Raw genomic sequence first — 20,264 nt, 5'->3', positions numbered from 1 at the left:
TTCAGAGCCAGCAGACTAATGGTATTACACCTCAAAAGAAAAAATCCCAACATATAAAAAAAGCAGCTCATAGCCTTTGCACAAGTATGATACAAATTTCCCTTCTCATGTAGAGCTTGTTATAGACCTAAAACGCAAGATCCCAGCAGGCGTATTAAGAGGGTTTGCCATTTATCATGGGATTATCATCTCAAATGCTCAGTCCTGCACGACATGGACAAAACTTTGGTGGCGAGTGCAGTTACAGTACACAAAATACAAGTTAACACAGCAACGAGTACAAAGGGTGTTGAGTATGAATCTGAACATGAGCCTTCCTTGGCTTACAATCATAGTCTTTTAACTTAGCTTGTGAAACACAAGGAGCAATTCCTCTTAGTGCTGAATAACATGACACATTCTTTCACTCTTAGTGACCTAAATATTTCTCCAGGGTAAGATGCTCTTTGGAATAATCAGTTGTCCAAGAAATCTACACACCCCTGGCCGGTCCCCTCCTTCGTGCAGGGTTCCTCTGTTTTACATGGGACCCTTTCCAATTGCAAAAATTTGTAATAGCTTTAAATTTCTAATCACAGTGGGCTATAAAAAGCCGGTAAAATAATGTTTTAATACAAAGACAAGTCATTTCCTGAAGAACCAATTAAAATTCACAGTTCTGTAAACCTACCTCATGTTGGACAGAAACAGGCTCCTCATGCAGGTAACTGCTCTGGAAGCAGCTGAGCACTTAAATCTGACTGACAAGCATGAGTTACCAAGTCAGATGCACACGGAAGACTGTACCCATACTGTCTTGTAATTCTCACAGTCCACAAGATTAATACAACTGTACCTGCTTCCCCAGAGGATGCTAAAAGCCCAGACTCCCGCACCTACTCCTTTGCAGGCGATTCTCCAGCAAACCATCCTCTCACAACACAGTCAACTGCTCCACTGAATAGTGGAAATTGGGCAGAATTAAACTTGCAGAAAATGGTCTCTAATATGTTGCAAGTATGAGGTGTATGTTGGTCTGTAAAATTCTCTATTATAGTTTTTATTCCTTGGCCTTTGTAATGGCCCTGTTGGCTTTGTATTAACCCTAACAGCCTTACAGTTCAGTCTTTTTACTCTTGTATGCTTCACTTTTCACTTCATATTAACAAAGAAAAGATTTTTCCAGATCAAGCTTTTCAGCAGTGAAAGAGGTCTTTTCAAAGCTTCCCCAAACACCTGCCTTCAAAAGCCTGCTGCATCAGGCAGCTGCCTGCTTTGCCCATGCCTCAGAGCAAGTCCTGGCTCTAAAGTGACTTGCTTCCAGCCTCAGGTATGCCCAGGCTCATTTTAAAGTTAATCCTTAAATCTCCATCAGAGATGGCATAACCATATTGTGGCATTTTAGTGGTGCAATAATAAAACATAACCCACTTGGCTCTATTGCTTCTTCCTCTGAACCTCTCCTGTAGTGAATGTTTACAGTCTTACTGCAAAAAAGCCCCAGTAAAGGCTGTAACAGGATGTAGCAAGGAAAAGACATTAAAACACAAGGGAAGTAAACACAGGTTCTGTAATTATACTTTATTGCAACTCTAATGCTTTGTCTGCTCCTGAGGACTCCTTTAGCTAAATTTATTTGTTTGAGGCTTTTTTTTTTCTTGTACCAATTAATAAACACAAGAAGTATGTATATTTTTCTTATTATTTTATTGAAAAGGTACATTTAAAAAAATACACAGACATTTTACTATTATGGATTGCAGATAAAGATGCTCTAAAAGTTAATTCTATTTTTTTCCCTTTCTTCCACCTGTTGTCCCCATTATCGCATAATGACTTCAGTCTGAGTACTGTATATTGATTCACCTTTATAAAAGGGTTGGGGAGGTAAGAAGATAGGTGGGGCATTAATGCAGTATATTCAGTAAACAGAGAATACGGTCATTTATAAATATTTCATGTTCTGTACATTATTGCATTAGGGAGCCACAACGTTATGCAGCATCGTTACAAAGAAAACTAGTTAGAAATGAAGAAAAAAGGATATTTACGTACAAATGCATGGATCCATTGTCTACTTGAACAATGCATGTGAGCTGTTGTAATGTGCAATTGAAAAGCTTTTTTTCTCTTTAAACATTGCTTAGCAACACCAGTGAGGAAACAACAAAAATAAGTTAAATGAAAGTAGCAAACAAGTAGTAATCTTAACTATATGTTATATGGCTTTCTATTTTTAGTTTCTCTAAATAAAGTGTGACACAAAAGAAATAATTAAAAGCTTCAGCGCTGCATTGCTTTCAAACATTTGCACAGAAACTAAAAATATTAAAATCAGACATATGATACATTTTTAGTACTACACAAGATACACCAGGACTGGGCCTAGGACAGTACACAATCCCTGTCAACAAGAGCACACTGAAAAAATAATAAAAAAAAAGGACGCAATTAATTTTTGAGATGTTATCCACAATCAAGCATTTGGTTCATCTACTTTTTTTTCCACATTAGATTATACCCCCACTGGTTTTCAGAGAAGTATTTACATAAGTGTGAGCAAGGAAGACCCTGGTTTTCAAGTCTGTCAGGAAAATATTTTATGTTCCTTGATGCCAAGGTGCATCATATACATAGCAAAAAAAAAAAAAAAAAGAATATTTAATGGTATAAATTTTATGAGCCATTAAGTTTTTAGTAAATAACTCTATCTGGATTAAAAAAAAAATACTGAGAGAGAGAGCTGTCTAGACTCCAAAATGCAGTACCGTCAATGATGAATTTTATGGTGGTGTTGTTTATGGTGGTTGGTTGAGATGTGATGGCATTTCAAAAAAGAAAGATATTTCAAAATCTTGACCCCTTTGCTTCTTTTCTTTTACCCTTTTTACTGGCCATAGTTATCTCTTTCTTACATCAATCAATCAGTATGGTGCAAAAAGTATGGAAGCAGGCGTTGCCCGGATGGGACCATGGCCTGGTCTGAGGAGAGCTGGTGGTATTGCAGGGGCCTGGAACAAGGAGGCAGAGGGCCGAGGAGGAAGCGACAGAGCTGATGATACAGCTGCAGCTGCAGCAAGAGGAGATGAAAGGAAAGCAGGTGCCAGTGGCTTAATCATGTCCTTCTGGAATGCTAGTTTTGCCTGGAATAAAACACAAAAAAACAGTGTAAATACAGTTCTCCCCACGCCCATTTTCACATGAGGGAAAATATGAACCCTGACAAAGGGCACACTGTGGTTCCTCACAGAAGCCTCATGTCAGCTGCTTAGGAGTTTTACCCATATTGCCTTCTTATTCCCAAGGTAATTAAAGCAACCAAATCATACATTTAAAGATACATAAATCTTATGAATGTGGGGGCAGCCATACTGATGTTTGGAAGGAAGCATGATTTGCAAGTGAACAACTTCGTGTAAATCATAACTGTGTAAGCCATATTAAAAAAAAAAAAAACATGATTAAGACTTCAATGGCAAGAGTCAAATTTTCCACTTGCAAAAACAAACTGTAGAAAAGTATACTGGTCAAGATGGGAAACTAGTATTAGTCCAGTCAACTTTTTACCTGTCAATGCAGAGCTGGTCTTTTCAAAACAGAAATATTTTTTAAGATCAATATCATAAAGAATTATTTCTGAAAGAATTATTATTCAGTTTATGATGTACAATCACTGCTGGTATTTGTGGCGAAAAAGCTAACCAGAAATATATACACTACCATCTCACTGAAAATGGTTTGCATCACAATCACGTTTGTGGGGGCAAAGATACTCATATCCTTTGTTACTGGAAGTCTCTCCTTATGTAATAGATGATCAAATGATGTATTACACAAGCAAAGAAGATTAGTTTGTGCAGAACCAACCTATCCAATGGGGACACTCAGACAAAGCCTGCAGCATTTTCATTTGCCTCTGTACAATTACAAATACATATTAATATTTCAGCTTTTAAAGGCTCTTCACATACTTCCTTGTGTGCACACACATTGGCATCTCTCTCTTTCCAACCTATAAATTGTTTTTGTGCCATAGATGGCATGCACTTTTCCCTAATGAATAAAATACAGGCTGAGTCATGAGCAAATAAACATACAATCTGTGCTGTGCTAGAGCCAGCCTGAACTCTGGCTGCAGCTGACTGGCAGAACCAGCTTGGGGAATTCCTGAAAATGCAGGTGGGTGTGGAAGGGGAATGGCTTGGGGCACAAAGGCAGGAGAGGTGTTTTGATGGCCAGTGACAGACACAGCCCCAGCATGCAGACAGGCAATCAATTCTCCCGAACACCTGGTAACTCTTGTGCCAACATAATACATCCACACAGCACTCTGTTTTGCTGTATGCAGACAACGAGCATTAGTATTTTGATATCTTGACATCTTATATCCCTTTCCCTGATTGTACCCACCATAACTGAGAGTTAGCTCAGGTCCCCAGAAAGGCAGAGTATATACGTTTGCAGGCTTCAAGAAGTGCACCAGCCCATCAGAGCCAACACCTCTCCATGTGGCACACAGTTCACTCCCCATTCCACCGATTACTCCCTTCTTCCTAGCAGTAAATAAGGCAGTGCTGTCTGCATGCCTTTGACTGGGCAGACAGAATACATAACTATCTTCAAACCTGATCCCCATGCAGACTCAGCCCGCAGGGGCAGACACGCTGCGAAAGCGTCAGGTCTGTCATGTTCCTGTCTCTGTGGTAGGAGTCCCCAAGGTCACAAATTCACAAAGACAGTCACAAGAAATAAAAATACTTACTGCTAAAATACTTGGGCTGCGCTGCAGTTTGTTGTAAGGACTATATTTAGGTTTCATAGGCTTTCCTGCGACTCTGTCCTTATGCCTTCGGCTGGAAATATGCTGAAATAAATATCCTCACATTTAATTAGCTGTTTAAACATTTCTCCATTTTGAGTTTGAAATTGATTTATCATCAGGATATGCCTAAGCCCCTGTTTGTAAGATAAAGTAGGTTCTTCAGAGAGAGCAAAGATGAGTTTTGCTAAATTAAACATAAAAATTTGGAGCACATCAAATAGAGAATCAGAAACTAATCAAATGGAGCGAATTCTGTGATCCAAGACAGACTCTGCAAATTATTGATATTTTGGTTAGTATTTCCTTTTTCTGCTTGAGGAGCTTTGAACCAGGCAGAGCTGTAATCACTAGGTCATAGGGATATTCAGAAGTAGGAGGTAAATTTCAGTCTTGCTGATGCTGCTTAGTTGTATAAATAATTCAAAATTAGCTGAAGGAAGAAGCAGTACCCAGGGATATGTTTACACCATGCAATTTAACACTATCTTAGAGATAACTGAAATGACAGGGAATGAGAGGACACATCCATACAGCACAGTACCATCCAGTTAGAGATTCCCATTTGGGCATCAAAACCAATGCATTTGTATTGGTACAGCTGTGAACCCAGGGCTAACTGGTTCAGACAGAGCAGAGCTGCATGTTCATACAGCCACGCCGCTAATGATAATGTTGCCCTACGCAATTCAGACATGGCTACAGCATTACCCTCCTGCTGATTGTCCTAAACTGGTGGGTTCATGTCACATTCTCCTTTTCACATAGTATTAAAAAGTATCGCAGCAGACTGAAACAGCACCAAGAGAGGAATTCGGGGAACCTCAGCCCAGAGTTTCTTCCATTTGGGAGACCAAAGTTCCAATCTCTCTCCTGAGCCACAGCAAACTTTTTAACTGGATGTGCTATGGGATTCATTGGTACTGACACCTTGTCCATCTCTGCTTTATGACTCTCAAGCCCATTTTTTTCCACAGCTGAAACAATTAGGTGAACTTGACCTATGGTAAATTATTTAGAATAGTTGTGGGATGACAGAAAAGAAATAACGAGTTCATGTTTTGCCAAAGCATCTTCACAGAGACCTACACCCCACCTACAATACTGCAATGTAACTAAAACCAACAAAGCAGCCCCAGATACATGCAAGCTACCTGTTTAAGCTGAATTTCTGAATTAACATGAACATCACAGATTTCACAATGAAATGTCTTGTTCTGCAGTCCTGAGCCTTTACTGCTGTTCTGCACCTTCAGCCGGGATCCAGGTCTAGGGTAAGACTTGATGGGACCAGCACCATTCCGAGCCTCAACCATGGTCTTGTGCTTGGAGCCTAACGAGCAAGACAACACAGGTGAGTTAGTGATTGGCAACATGCAACCATGTCCATTAGCCTTGGGCCTTTTTGTAACACATTTATCTTCAAGACAGAATGGTTAAAGTCACCACAGATCAGGATTAACAATGACTGGTTTTGGTCAGTGTAGTTCTCGCTTCCTCAGTCTAAAGGGAAATCAGACAATGGGAGAAGGTTTTATACAAAAAGGGAACAACAGGCACACGGGATCACTGCCTCTCTGTTTGGGCTTAGTGTATGGCTGTATGGCCAATGAGTTTGTTGCTTATTGTTCGGCAAAATCTATATATCTGGTGAATCATGAAAAAGGGCATTAGTCAAAAGTGGGAAAGGAACTACAGCAATCACTCAAAACCTGCCTAGGAACAATAATACTTCAATAAGTACCCTCTGATTTGGAAGAAATGGCTGATTTGGCCATTTCAAGAATGGATTACAGCTGTAAAACCAGCTTCAGTGGTTTGTTAGCAAGCTTTACATCACCAGCACATCACAGAGCAGCCAGAGCATATTAGGGATTGCTGCTTGTGGCCTTTTAAAGGGAGCACATCTAATCTGCAATAATCATAAGATTCTAGGACATCCAGGAATCTAAGCAGCCTACCCTAAAATTAGCAAAAACATCAAATAACAAGAAAATGTTATAAGCTGTACCAGCAAAACCCCAGATACTAGAGACAGTGAGATGAAACATGAAAGAGCGACAGAACTGACATTTTAGAAACCTTAGCATTACGGAAACCACTATGATCACACTATGATCATCACTATGGAGGTATGATGGAATCTGATTAGGTAACATGAACTGTAGGGATTTTGTCAACTAGAAGATTATAGAGTACATGAAGGACAGTTCAAAAGAATTTAGAGAGCACTTTAAGAAAATATCAAACACCACAAGTGAAATTGTCATTAACAGAATTTTTTTTTGTAACTTGCCATTGTAAATTTTGACTAAAAGACCCTTCAGTGAAGTGTGGCTACCACAGTGTCAGAAAACCAGCTTGTTACACTGAATTTTAAACATGGTAACACACACAACTGACTTGCACTGTAGGCATACTTACCTGTATTGTGGGCTTCTAGTTGTGACAGGGAATTCACAGCCACTTTGCATAATGAACAGTAAAGTAGTTTTTTGGCTTTTTCCTCTTCTGACTCAGACGCTGTGTTAGGAGCTCCATTCGTGCTCTTGGAGGATGAGGCAGGTGTTACAGGTGCCACTGTTGCCAACCCAGGTTTGGGAAGAAAAGGACCCACTTCTGTACTGGACTGCTGACTTGCATTATTAGGTTTTGCTTTCCCTTTATCTTCTAAAAGAAGCAAAATACTTATGTCATAATATGCTGTACACAAAAAAAAATAAATTAAAAAAATCATACAGTAATAGTCCTGTGGTTTTAGTGAACCTAACACGACAGGGGCCTGATTCATCTCATTTTATACAGGACAGCAGCAGCCTTGAAATCTTGTCAAAATCCTACCGTGAAATGTGTGTAATTTGACAAAAGGGATGATTTTCCTGTTTTTAAGGTTACCAGTGAATACCGATGCCTTCAACAAATTCATGCCAGCTGTTGTTGCTGTCATGCTGAAGGTTTGGCCAGTTGAAAGGAGCCCAAGAAAGCCCAAAGGCAGCCAGGGTTAAGGACTGGAGAGCACTCAGAAACATGCAAGGCTTTGTACTGTGGATTACAAAAAAGCAATGTATTTGCCTTTGGAATGGCTTGAGTTTCTCAAAGTCACTGGGAGGACACTGAAAGGCTCCAGCACCATCTTGACATATGATATCTCTCATTTCAGTTGCAGGAGTTGCTTATGGTACTCCGCTACACACATGAACACAGCTGTTAATATTTTTAGGTTTTTCCATGAGCAATTCCCCATATATCTGGAGATCAGATGGCTCCAATTTGCATTCAGTGCATTCCTGTATCACTTCACAAGCATGAGTCAATCATCTGTGCTCCTATGAGATCAGTAGGCAGGTATTACTTCATTTTACAGATGGCGATGGCAAGGTGAGAGATTAAATGTCCCAACTGCACCTGAAGAGGAACTTTGTGCCAGAGCCAGTATTCAAATGCTCCTCGCCCACATGCTGCCTGCTGCTCACTGCATTTTAAGCTGTTCAGCTGCAGGCCTTGTGACCACAAGCCATACCGGTTGCCAGCAGTAAAACAAGCTCATCTAACAAACATGGGATGGGAGGGGGACAGTACAGCGGTGCTGGTATGAGCAACCCTGACAAAATAGACATAAGAAATGATTGTGTAAGTGACCTGTCATCACACAGAACAACAGGCATCAGATTTTATCATCTAAGCAAGTACAACATCTATATAACAGCAACCTCTTAAAAACTACTTATATCCCATTTGAAACCTATGGCATAGTTTTAAGTAGTGTTGAGCTGATTGGGAAAACTAGGTTCTATTTTGAGCATTTGGTTATTTTTAAATATGGGCCCTTTCACTTTATGTTTAGAGCCACCCAACCCTGTCTTAACATCACTCTGTGTATCAGGCCAATGCTGGGCTACAAAGAATTCTGAAAACAGGATTGTTCCCCCTCCAACAAACGCTTGAGAGTGCGTATGAACTATGAACAGGCATCCTGAAACTAAAGCCCACAGTTGTTGGCATATTTCCCAGAAGTGCATTGCAGTACATCAATTTTAGAGAGTTAAAAACCAGGAGAAAGAAAATGTAATAAAAGAATGATGATTTTTCAAAAAATAGTGATAAAAATACTTTGAAATTACACTGTATGAATGGTATTAAACACTGAAAATGATCAAGAACTAAGACTACTATTAGGACCAAATTAATGATAAAACCAGATTCTGAACGTATTTTGATTGATAAAGTATGACAAAAGAAAGTGATATTAAATCATAGTTCATAGATGACTCAATGTTAAGGTCTCTATAGAAGTAAGTCACATCTGCAAAAATCTAGAACACATTATATGATTCTGAGTCTTCATAAAATACAGGTTTTTAATAAATAGCATTTGCTAACATTCTAAATTAAAGAGTTTTCAATATGGAAAGTTCTCAGAGGTGCTAACTTCTACAAAGGAAACATGCTGAACTGCTGCCATTTGTGAGTTCACATTACAGGAAAATAGACTTTTTGTTGTTATTCTATGCAATATTACGCCAGACTGCAATAGGCATAACACCAGGATACATGTGAACCCGCGTGCAATAAAGGAAGGTTCCTCAGTATTTTGCATTTCAGGCCTTAAAAGAATACCACACCTGCAGAACTGCAAGCTGTATGTTAAGATATAGAGACTACTCCCCCGGCTGACTGGGGTTTTTTGTGTTGTCCCCCATGTATTCTTTTTAATCGTAAGCATAAAGATTTGGTGCTTTATTTGGCCAGGTCTCTCCTGGCCTGAGAGACCACCTTGTGCAGCAAGTGAATAATTCACGCTCCTGCTTGCAGCCCCTGACCTCACTGTTCAAACTGTCTGCAGCAAGAAGGAGCACATTTTTATTCCTTTGTTTTGCCATCAAGTGTCTGTGGAGCGAGGTCCTGAGCGAGAGTAAGATCTTTAAACAGGCCACCAACTACCATCACAGAGTGATGGATTGCCATCGCTGAATTTAGCAGAAGATTGTAAAATGACAGATTTCATTTCCCAAATCTCCTCACTTAGCTGCCCACCAGCTGATGTATTATGTCAATTTTTAAAATACTCCCTAGATTTACAGTGTTTTCGTTATTCATTATACAAAGCAATTCTAGAGTATATAAGGCGTAAAAAGCTAACAAGAAAACTTCTAGAAAACTAGAGGGAAGTTACCAGCATCCAGCTGGGTTCAATTCTGCCAGTATTGCAGCTTTTGGAAAGAACCTCAGTTCACATAATAATTCCATCATTTGGAAAGCTTCCTGACACAAATAAGCTCTTCATCGATGGGGATGTATAAAGAGAGACATACGCCCCTCTATGAATTAATGTTTCCTTCCACCATTCTAAATGTTTAATGCAGAACATCTTCAAAGATCATAATTGTAAGGTTATTATACAGTTTAACTCCCACAGAAAGTACACCAAGCTAAATGCATATTTGTCACTGCAGTGGGGCCAGAATTGGGTTTTCCTGGCTTCTAAAATCAGAAAATTGCATTTCTCCAAATGGGCTTTTGATAACAGCTTACTGTTTTCAATCCACGGAATTCAAAACACCATTACTTACAGTTTTACGTTTGAGACAGAAATGCCAAGTATTCAACTGTGCAAAGCACAGGAAATGCAAATCACATGTATATACAAAGCACGAAGAAGATTACTCTTTTATTTGTACTTATAGCACAGAGCTAACATATAATATCTCCATGCAGAAATGTAACTGTTAATGCCTGCATGCATATACATACTTCCAAACGGTAATCACCATATAAAATACATGTGGATGGTTAGATGCAGCTGTAGGATTATAGACCTCTTGCTGTTTTTGAAGGCAAGTATTATTGAGAATAGGCTCAAATTTGCTCTGATTTCCACCTGGGCCAGGCCCCATGGAGCCAGATAGAGGCCAAACAAGTGCGTGAGTCCGTTCTGCCCAGGACCAGGGATGCACCAGCCTCTGCTGCACGGCTCGGCAGAGCACAGCTGGAAGCATGAGACCACAGTGGTATCAACCTCTCCCAGAAAACTGTAGATGTGGTTCAATCTGAGTCTGGGTCAGGCTGAAATGCTCACATCTTAACTCACGTGCAAGAGGTTCATTTCGAATCTAACCCATACCATTGCACTGTGTCCAACTGTGTTCTTTTTGCTCATGGAAAGGCCATATTTCATGTGCGTTAAATTCCCGTCTTTAAATTAAGTCTCCCTTTTAAGTAAATTAAGACTCCAGAGAAGTAAATCAATGGTTCATTTCAAGTTCTTACTGAAGCCTGAATTTATTTTGAAATAGAGCCCAAGGAAAAAATAAAGCAAGCTAATTAAGTACTGCTTGGGGCTCAGTAATATCAATGCTCTTGTCGCCTACTTACATTGTTTCAATTCTGCTTTGAAGTTGTTTTCACATATTTCTGGTTGTTTGCCTTATGTTTGTGTCAGCACCATGTTAAAATTCAAAACTTACTTATCTAATTAGTACTGCCTCATTTCAGCTGTACGTACCAAAGTCAGGACACAGCACAGGATAACATCTGACAGGTTCAAATCTAACAGGTTCTAGCTTCCAATGCAAGACAGCTGAAATGATTTACTCACTTTTGCAGGTCATGCAACTCTTGCTATAGTTGTTATATAGGATTTACCCGTTAATGCTGTCCTAGTCCAACTAAGTGAATGGGGTTTGCCCTAACTCTAAAAAGGGGCAAAAATGTTACAATAAATCTTCTTCCCTCTGACACTCAACCTGCATTTCTTCAGTAATTTTCTTTCCTGGCGAAGAACTTAATGTGAATGCTCCGCCCTGGCTCACAGCTCCAGTGATCGCTGCAGTCCATGCCGAAAGCAGAAAAAGTATTTTTTTTTTAATCCCCCTAAACCATTCCATTAAGCAGTTTGGTTTATGAGGTACCTTTAAAAGAGTTCACTTAGTTTACCCTGTGAATTGTGTAAAGTCTTTACAATGTAATAACCTATATACATTTGCACATTATAAATTTATATTTTGAAATTATCTCTTCTTACCATGCTAAAATGTGCCTACAGGTATTGCTTTCTACAGCTAAGAAATATTTTTTTTTCTTCTTGAGTGAGAGTGATGATTTTGGTGCATGTTAGGCAGAAGTTCTAATTTGGACTTCATGACAAAAATATACATGCTATTTTCAATAGATATCTAACTTAAAATTCAGATCCATCATTCAGAATTGAGATTCTTAGTAAAAATAAAAACAAGAAGAATTCTAAACCTCCTGTGTAGATCTAGAAATTCAAATGATAAAGTTTTTCTGTAGCAATAATACTCAATGCTGCTTAGATCCCACAACATGCCTATCTGCACATTTTTTATCACTGAAGATACACAAAACATAACTGCAATAAACTTCTGTTTCGCAACAGCTTGCTCAAATAGCAATTGTAACTAAAAGATTATCCAAGGTAAAGATGATACATGTGATACACTTGCAGGAGCCCTTTCCAACACGTATACTAAAAGCTTTTAGATGGAGTTTGGCTATAATCCTAATAATCCTTACAAAACCGTCACATAAATATTCTGCCTGTATGTAATAAATAAGCCTGCTCTTACTGTGACTAACAGAAGAAATAATATTTCAATTACTGAACATATGTATTTTGTTTGTGTGCGTGCATGTGATAAAAAGTATAGCTTTACACCTGCCTTCCTCTCTTCTCTGCCAGAAGCTGAGACTATTACCCATGCCTTGTGCCAAAGGCCAAGCAGACGGACAGACAAGAATCCCAGGACAGAGAACAGCTTCCCAGAGTGGTGCTGGCTGTGATGGAGGCAGCTCCCTGCCAGGAAGAGACCACACCATACTTATAATCACCCACTGCCAGGCTTCACCTTTGCACCTTTCCTTGTGCCAGGTCCTTCACTGCATCCCCCAGCTGCAGGCACTGGACAGCAGCCATACACAAAGTAAGTACAACATAAGGGCAGCACAGACATTGCAAAGTGGCCACCACTGCTCTAGACAGCCCTACACAGAGGCTCTTTTGAGAGATTTGCCCATTTCCCATCCTAGAAATAGAGATTTGTTGTTATAATTCTTCCACCTGCTTGCACAACAGAACATATTGCCAGGTTAGAAAAGAGCATAATGGAAAAACCTTTTTTGGCAGTCTAGATATTAATTCTTCTCCTTCGTAAAAGTAAGAAAATAGTAAATACTTGTGTTCCTTTTCTTCTTGAAAAACCTGACAGAAAGAGCCATGCAACTTCCAACCTAAAACAGCTACATGAGAAGAAACACAGCAACAAAATAATTTACTATATAACTTGACCACTGCATGGTTATCAAGCCTATGCAACCGGTAAGCAGAACTGAGGCATGCTTAGGTGCAAATCCTTTGGTGCAATCAGCCTTGTTTACGGCGCTTTGTTACAATACCACATCACTACTGAAAGAATGACTTTTGAAAACACAGACAGCTTGACGACCCCGAACACTTTCCATTAATTTCTGACTATGCCACTTCCTATGGTAACTAAAACCAAAAGTGATTTCTGAAAGGATGGGTTTATGTTCTATTTATGGGTTACTAGAAAATGTGATGCAAAGATTGTCTTATGATAGCCTGGAGTTCACATAAGTTGTGTTACAGGTAACTGGTATTAATTTGAAGTGTTGATTTTGGAGAGTAATTGAGACTTCAAGGTAAAGCAAGCATGTCTCCCAAACCAGTACAGCTGCACAGAGTGAAACAGATTTTCACATTCTCCCTATAATTTCAACAGCTCCAATTATGCCTGTGAATACTGGGCTGCATTAAACAACCTTTGAGGCATACAGTGATTACAGAATGGGGAGAGGAAATCAAGTTGTCTGACCATTATATAAATGCTCTTTCTCTGATCAACTGTGTAGCAAAGGTAAAATCAGTTGCATTAATTACAGTGGTACACAATCCAAACAATTTTGCTGAAAAGCTTATCCCTGTAGGTAAACTGTCATCAATAAACACAAAGTTAAAATGCGTTTATTGAAAAATAAAATTCTCAGTTAAAATTTGACATGCTAGACATGCTTGGCACATCTGACATAAAACTAAAAAGTGACACTTACTTCCCACTACATTTTTTCTTCCTACACTTCTTCATAACACATGCCCGTTGACAATGCTGAAGAGAGGCTAGTTCATTGATACTACTATTATCTATCATTTGACCTTGCTGTTCTAAGCTTTCTGCACACAGAACAATAAGGTGGTCTAGTCACCAACAAAGGCACCAGTGCGGCAGCCAAACTTCTCATATGCTTTTGTCTGTTTTTCAATCCATCACAGAGAAAGAGAAATTTTCAGAGGTGAGAGTAACAGGAGTAACTTTGGCAGCTGTATGCAGGGAGCTTTTCACAAATAGGACCAGGAAAAGCAGGAAGCTTTTCAAGATTTCAGTGGCTGATGGGCGGTAGGTGCAAGTCAGCATCTTGAAAGTATATTACAGAAGACATACAAAAGTATGGAGAGCTTTGAAAGTGAAGCACGTGAAGAATTTGGAGAGAGAAAAAATCAGTAGGTTCAGCTGTACCACAGACATATTGTAACAAAATTTGCAGCATTTAAAATAAAAACATGAAAGCAGAGAGATCACAGTCAACGAGGTTACAAGCCTGGCTGAAAGTAATTAAGGGATACATTAAGAAACCATAACAAAATAAGATCAAGGTGGGGAAATCTTATTTAGCCACACTATACTTGAAGGACTGCCTAAATGAACCCTAGGATCTTCTACCCTGGGACATAGGTCTGGGGCAGAGAGAGAGGACTTCCAAGTCATCATACTGGAAACAATAGTCGCTGTACATCTCTATGCCCTGAAATAAGATATGGAGGGAGAAGAACATCAATGACTGAATTAAAAGAAGGGCAAGAAGGGCTTCCTTCAATATATTGGCAGAAAAGCTAATGAACAGAGAGATAGATAATCGTACCAGTAAGAAAAACAAGTTTCAAAACATTGTTTTTCACAGAAAAGTCTTATCTTCTGCTGGCTCGTACTGCTACAAAGGAATAAAGCAGGCACTTACACAATTAATTATCCTTTTTATGAAGAAAAAGATGAACATTATGAGTAATATATGCCATAAAGGCAATAGCAGGAAAGCAATTAAGTCACTAGTGGTCACAACCTTTACAGCATTTTTAAGCACTGTCCTGTATCACAGCATCACTCAAAAAAAATGAACAAAGAGCATTAGATTATTTCTTGACACTCATTAAAACAGTTAGCTAACTTTGATAAGGGATTTCAAAATCTTTTTGTTTTATCTCCACATTTGCTGAATAATGAGACTCTAATGGCTGTCAGACAAAATACCTACTTTCTCACCAGTTATGCAGTCTACTGAGAAATGAGGCTGAGAAACCCGTAGGGCTCTGTTCTAGAAAAATTCCACTGCAAACCTACATGCAAATCAGACAGCCGAGTGTGTCTATTAACCCTTTGATTACTTTTAGTTTTTGTGAAATGTTTTTCTCTTGTACTTCAGGCCTGTCTGAGAAATGGCTAGGTTTTATATAATGAAAGGTTGTTACATGAAATAAATATGTTTGACACATTCTAAAGAAAAGCAATTTTGTTTCCATACAAAGATGAGAAACAAATGGAAGCTATAAATATAAAGCTTTTCATCTCAAACACAAATGTGGACTGAAATAAGCTACAGCATATTTTCTCAAGATACTGAAGCTACGTGAGGAAATGTCTGGATTGCTCTGCAATATTGAGTGAACTCTGTAGCTAGACTGATTATTTGATTAACTGCATCACTACTGTTCAACGGGCTGAGCTGAAGTATCTTTTTCATTTCAAAAGTATTGCTTGTTTGGCTATGGTACAACAGTGATGTTGATACTTAATTTCTTAGATATTTTATTTCTGATTTGGCATACCAAAGACTCCAGGGAATTCTATTACAAAGGAACCTGTCATTTTTTCAGAGTACAAAAATATTTCTAACTGATGAAGGATGTAATTACAAAGGTTTGGTTTTGAACTTTTGGATGGGTTTAATTTTTATGAAAGCAGACTGATGAGAATTAGAAAATATTCAGAAGTACACACCATTCTGCAACTGTAAAATCTTGCCCTGCAAAATCTATTTCTGTACCTATTGGTACACCTTCCTGAACAGAGATTGCCTGCTGCTCCAGTTATTGAGGTGTCCGAGATGATCCCACTATATCACCTATGATTGTTAGTCAATTCCTTGCACAGTTGGGGATTCTTGGGGAATTGTTTTTGGCTGGTTGGCTGGTGTTTTAGATCTGTTTTACTGACTAAGATCAAGAAAAATCCAGGTGCACTCACCAGGTGAAGGGAAAAAAAATGCTGGTGCATACCTAGAAAATCACATATCAAAGTAGCTGTGCAAAAGTTGTTACGTATCAACAAAGGGCATTCACATCCCAAAAATCTTTTGTTTAATATTCCAACGCAATGCAATTTATTTGTGCAAAAGCAGGAGGAACAAGAAAGGTTGATTCTGCACTGTTAGCCAAAATGCAGGAGTGAATGTACTATGTCTGGAGCAAACTAACTTCTAACACTCACTTGAGGCAACTTGTGTTGTGTCTCCATTTCACCTGCTTGTATTCAATTCCGCTTTTTTTACAGAACGCAGGTTACATCAGACTTTTCCTTTCCTCATTTAAAAAGAGATTAATGCAATTGCACTCCCTCACCCCCCCACCCCCACCCCCCGGCCTTTTGCAATTTTTAGACTGAAAAGAGTGAACAGGTAACTATATGGTGAATGCAGTACATTAGTTCTGGAGAAAATCAGCTTGTCTACAAACACAAATACAAAGCAATTTCATAGTGTACACTGCCAACATCTAATTTCTCAGTGACACATCACACCCTTGTCACAGTAGGTTGGGAAAACTTTCACTAGCAGTTTGTTCCTAAAACTCAGCAAGATCAGTTAGCACTATGCTTCCAGCAGTTGAAAACAAGGTGGATCTAACCAGGGGACACATAACACGCAGCTAGCAAGGGTGGATGTTAATTTAACGAATATCCATAAAAGTGAGACTATCCAACAGCTTAGTCCTCCTGGGTCCTGTTGCTATGTGTCTAGGCAAATTTACTTTAAATCCACCTTAACCTTTCATCTTCTCTGAGCTATGCCAGTCTGCATTGGCTGGAATGGAAAAATTTAAGAGCTGGAAAATCATAACACAGTTTGGGCAATATTTGAAATATGGTATAAGATCTGTTATTACAAAATGTGACTCTCATCTGAGTAAAAGTAAATGTTTTACTGGTTAAACTTATCTTTTTCTGGCACCAGACATCTATTATTTTGTGAATAATTTATACTCCCATTACAGACTATGCCACATTTATTTTAGAGGTTCTGGAATGCAAACTTTCTGTAGTACTGCATTGTCTTGTTAACATTTTAATAATGTAGGAATGCTTAAAAACATATCATTCAAAGATTACAACAAACATACTGTATTCTGCCCAGACATCCTTCACTTCTCCTTAAAAATGTCTTAGTTCATCTTCTCAACTATAAAAAAAACATTGCCTCCTCCATTTATGAATCTGAAATATATTACTAGGAACACATTTCACTTGCCGTTTGTGCAAAAAAAAAATAATAAAATCTTAAAATTCTACCCACAGCTGCTGAAGTGCTTTGGAACTCAGTACAAAATTTATGGATGTCTAAATAAATGAATCAAGAAGAACTGACAATCTGCATGCAAGTACATTCTCAGGGGTCTGCCTCTGAACTACTGACTTGGTACTTGCCCAGGCAGAACTGCCATTGAAGTCAACTATGAAACACTCATCTTCATTTCAGTTAAATGACATCTATAATTGTGCATTCTCACTGACTGCTGTGGCAAGTTTGCCTGAAGACTGTGAGTATTTAGTCATGCCCTCAAGATTTGACAAATAAATTGTATTTCTAATATACCTTGTCTAACAGACACCAAAATATTTTCACTTTCATTGAAAACAAGTAATAAGGAAGTAATATGTAACCAGTGTGCATATACAGAATTTTTATGCTATAGGAAATGTAGCATATTTCTTATACCAAGTCAATAATGCAGCAGCTGTAGAAATAAGGCTGGAATGATGATAAAGGAAGATTTTCCAAAAGACCTATATAAATTTGTCTGTTGTGCCAGCCATGCGTATTTTTGCTTTTGTGTTTGCTTCAAGATCTCTGAACAAGTCTGTATTAAATCTCACTCATCAACTTTTTCAGTCTCACAATTGCCTGCCATCCCTTAGCAACATGCATTTTTCCTTGTGTTCTAAATGCTGCTTGCATTTGTTACAAAAATGAAGACAGATATGAGTTGAAGTACCATTTACCAAAAAAACCCCAAACAAATAAAGCCACACTATTGACTGTGTGGAGCTTCCACCAGACCAGCCTGCACTCTCAGAGGTCATTTCCTTTACTTAAATAGTTGCTGAGAAACACAGAAAAACCCCACCAGCAAGACTGTTTTCCCCAATTGTAAATACATGTTTTCCAGAAAAGAGGTAAAACACAACGTGTAGCTCATTTAGGGGCAAAACCAAAGCATCCTGAAGCAACAGCAACGGGCCTGAGCCACTCTTTTAGAGTTGGAGACAAAATTCACTCAAAAGCTGAGAGAAAAGAAGGAAATTTAACTCACATTTTACAGTCTCAGCGCAACCTTTAACTTTGGCACAACTGGACACAGACAAAACGCAATGCAACTACTAATTGTATGAGTAATCACCAGCATTCTGATATTTATGCTCTGGTTATGTGAGAAAATGAAATGTCTGGCTTCAAAAGAATGGCTGTACTTCTTTAGCAATATATTTCTTTAATAAGCTTTGTGAAAGTATTAGGTACAGATAAAGCTATTCCTCCCAGGCTTGTTAAAACAAACAACAAAACCAGCAGCTGTCTTTTTGGGGAGTTTTCCATTCTAATGAATTTAAAGGGCTAATTTCAGTCCTGCATAAAGAAAGAGAACTTCCACTGATTTGAATTTCTTAGTCATCTAAAAACAAACCTAGGGCTTCGTTCATGAATTAATTCTTTCTCTAGGCGAATAATACTGTCATTTGCCATCAAAATAATAACCATCTTAAGGTGAAAGAAGGGGGTATTTTATTTCTCTCATTTGCAATTTTTACAAAATCTCATTACATAACCGTCACCTTTTAGGTAACTTCTGGATCATCTTTCTTCCTAATGAAAATTGCAAAACTGATGAGTGACATTGGTATCTGTCTTAACTCTGTTTTTGCCAGCTGCTCCTTTTTTGTCCCAATTTCTCCATTTTGTTACCTGAAGACTCAGGAACTCTTGTAATCATGTTGTAAAGATAATGATGAGTAAAGAATGATGTGATACATAATAGTTCTGGTAGTACCACCTACCTGGTATTATGTCCCGTATATATGGAAGTACACACACACACTTGTTAGTAGTTTTTGTTACCTCATATTCACCTTATTATCATTCCATTATCATCACCATCCTATCCAAAAAAGTCTTTGGATATTAATAGGCACATCAGCAGAACAAACAAGAAAAACAGATGCCTGATTTTTACAGTATAAAAGAGGTGCTGAAAGATTCAAAGTATATAAATGGATTCTTTAAATGACCACATACACCTAGCTAAAAAAGACCCAAACCAGTAGCTGACAGCGTCCTTGCTCTGCTCCCACTGTCCAGCAACATTAAGAGAGTCAATCTTGCTTGGCCCAATGCCTTTCTGTACCTATCTGCAAAGTAAGAAAAACTTTGAATAATTTTAAGGGTGTTAATGAAAAAAATATGCAATGAAGTTTTTAGAACTGGAATAAGTTAAGTGGTACAGTTTTAATGATACAGGACACATGAATGCTCAGGCACAGAGTGAAGCACCCAAAAAGAGTCTTATTTCACCTCACAACCTATTTTTTTGTAATGCAATGCAGAGATTCTGCCTTAATTACTGTGGGAGAAAAAGTCTACCATTTGTTCAAAACAAAATCTTGCCTGCATGTATTCAATTGATATAATAACTGTAGAAAAAGAAGACTGAAATTTTTCCATTTGAACAAGAATTGCAACAGATTGTCAATGTAATTGTATCAGTCACAGAGCATATGTTTCAGGCAGTGGCACCTACAATCAGTTTTCAGTAGAGGTACAGAATTTGGTTATGTACCAGTTAGCATTATTATAGACAGACTGAAGAAACACCTGAAGACTTCCAGGAGCTCCCAGGAGTTTATCAACACCAAAATGTGCAGAACGACTGCTCTTCCACTCAGGCTGTAAGACACTCATGGAAAGTTGAGGCTTCAATATCCACTTTTGAAAAGTATGAGCAGTCGGAGTGACAGGAAAAGGGTTCAAAGATCCAATCTACTGTAATGAATTCCTGTTAATAGACTTTGATTTGCTAATTATCCTTTTGGTTAACCTTTCATCCTAAGAG

The 20,264-nt window shown here is 38.5% G+C and overlaps 1 protein-coding gene across 8 annotated transcripts in view; it reads right to left on the bottom strand.

Moving 5' to 3' along the window:
- Positions 1-1,667: 1,667 nt before the first annotated feature.
- The window catches only part of ZNF385B (zinc finger protein 385B), a 169,185-nt gene continuing 150,588 nt past the window's right edge, over positions 1,668-20,264 (bottom strand). For all 8 annotated transcript variants that reach the window (XM_080400388.1, XM_080400387.1, XM_080400393.1 and 5 more), the window contains 4 exons: positions 7,223-7,468; positions 5,953-6,131; positions 4,742-4,843; positions 1,668-3,122 (listed from right to left, as the gene is read on the bottom strand). In XM_080400388.1, the coding sequence (XP_080256514.1) occupies positions 2,904-3,122; positions 4,742-4,843; positions 5,953-6,131; positions 7,223-7,468 (746 nt within the window). In that variant the 3' untranslated portion in view covers positions 1,668-2,903. The remainder of the gene's footprint in view (positions 3,123-4,741; positions 4,844-5,952; positions 6,132-7,222; positions 7,469-20,264) is intronic.

This window comes from Falco punctatus (genome assembly GCF_963210335.1).
Source record: "Falco punctatus genome assembly, chromosome: 8".
NCBI lineage: Eukaryota > Metazoa > Chordata > Aves > Falconiformes > Falconidae > Falco > Falco punctatus.
This window is presented reverse-complemented; position numbering and strand designations above follow the sequence as displayed.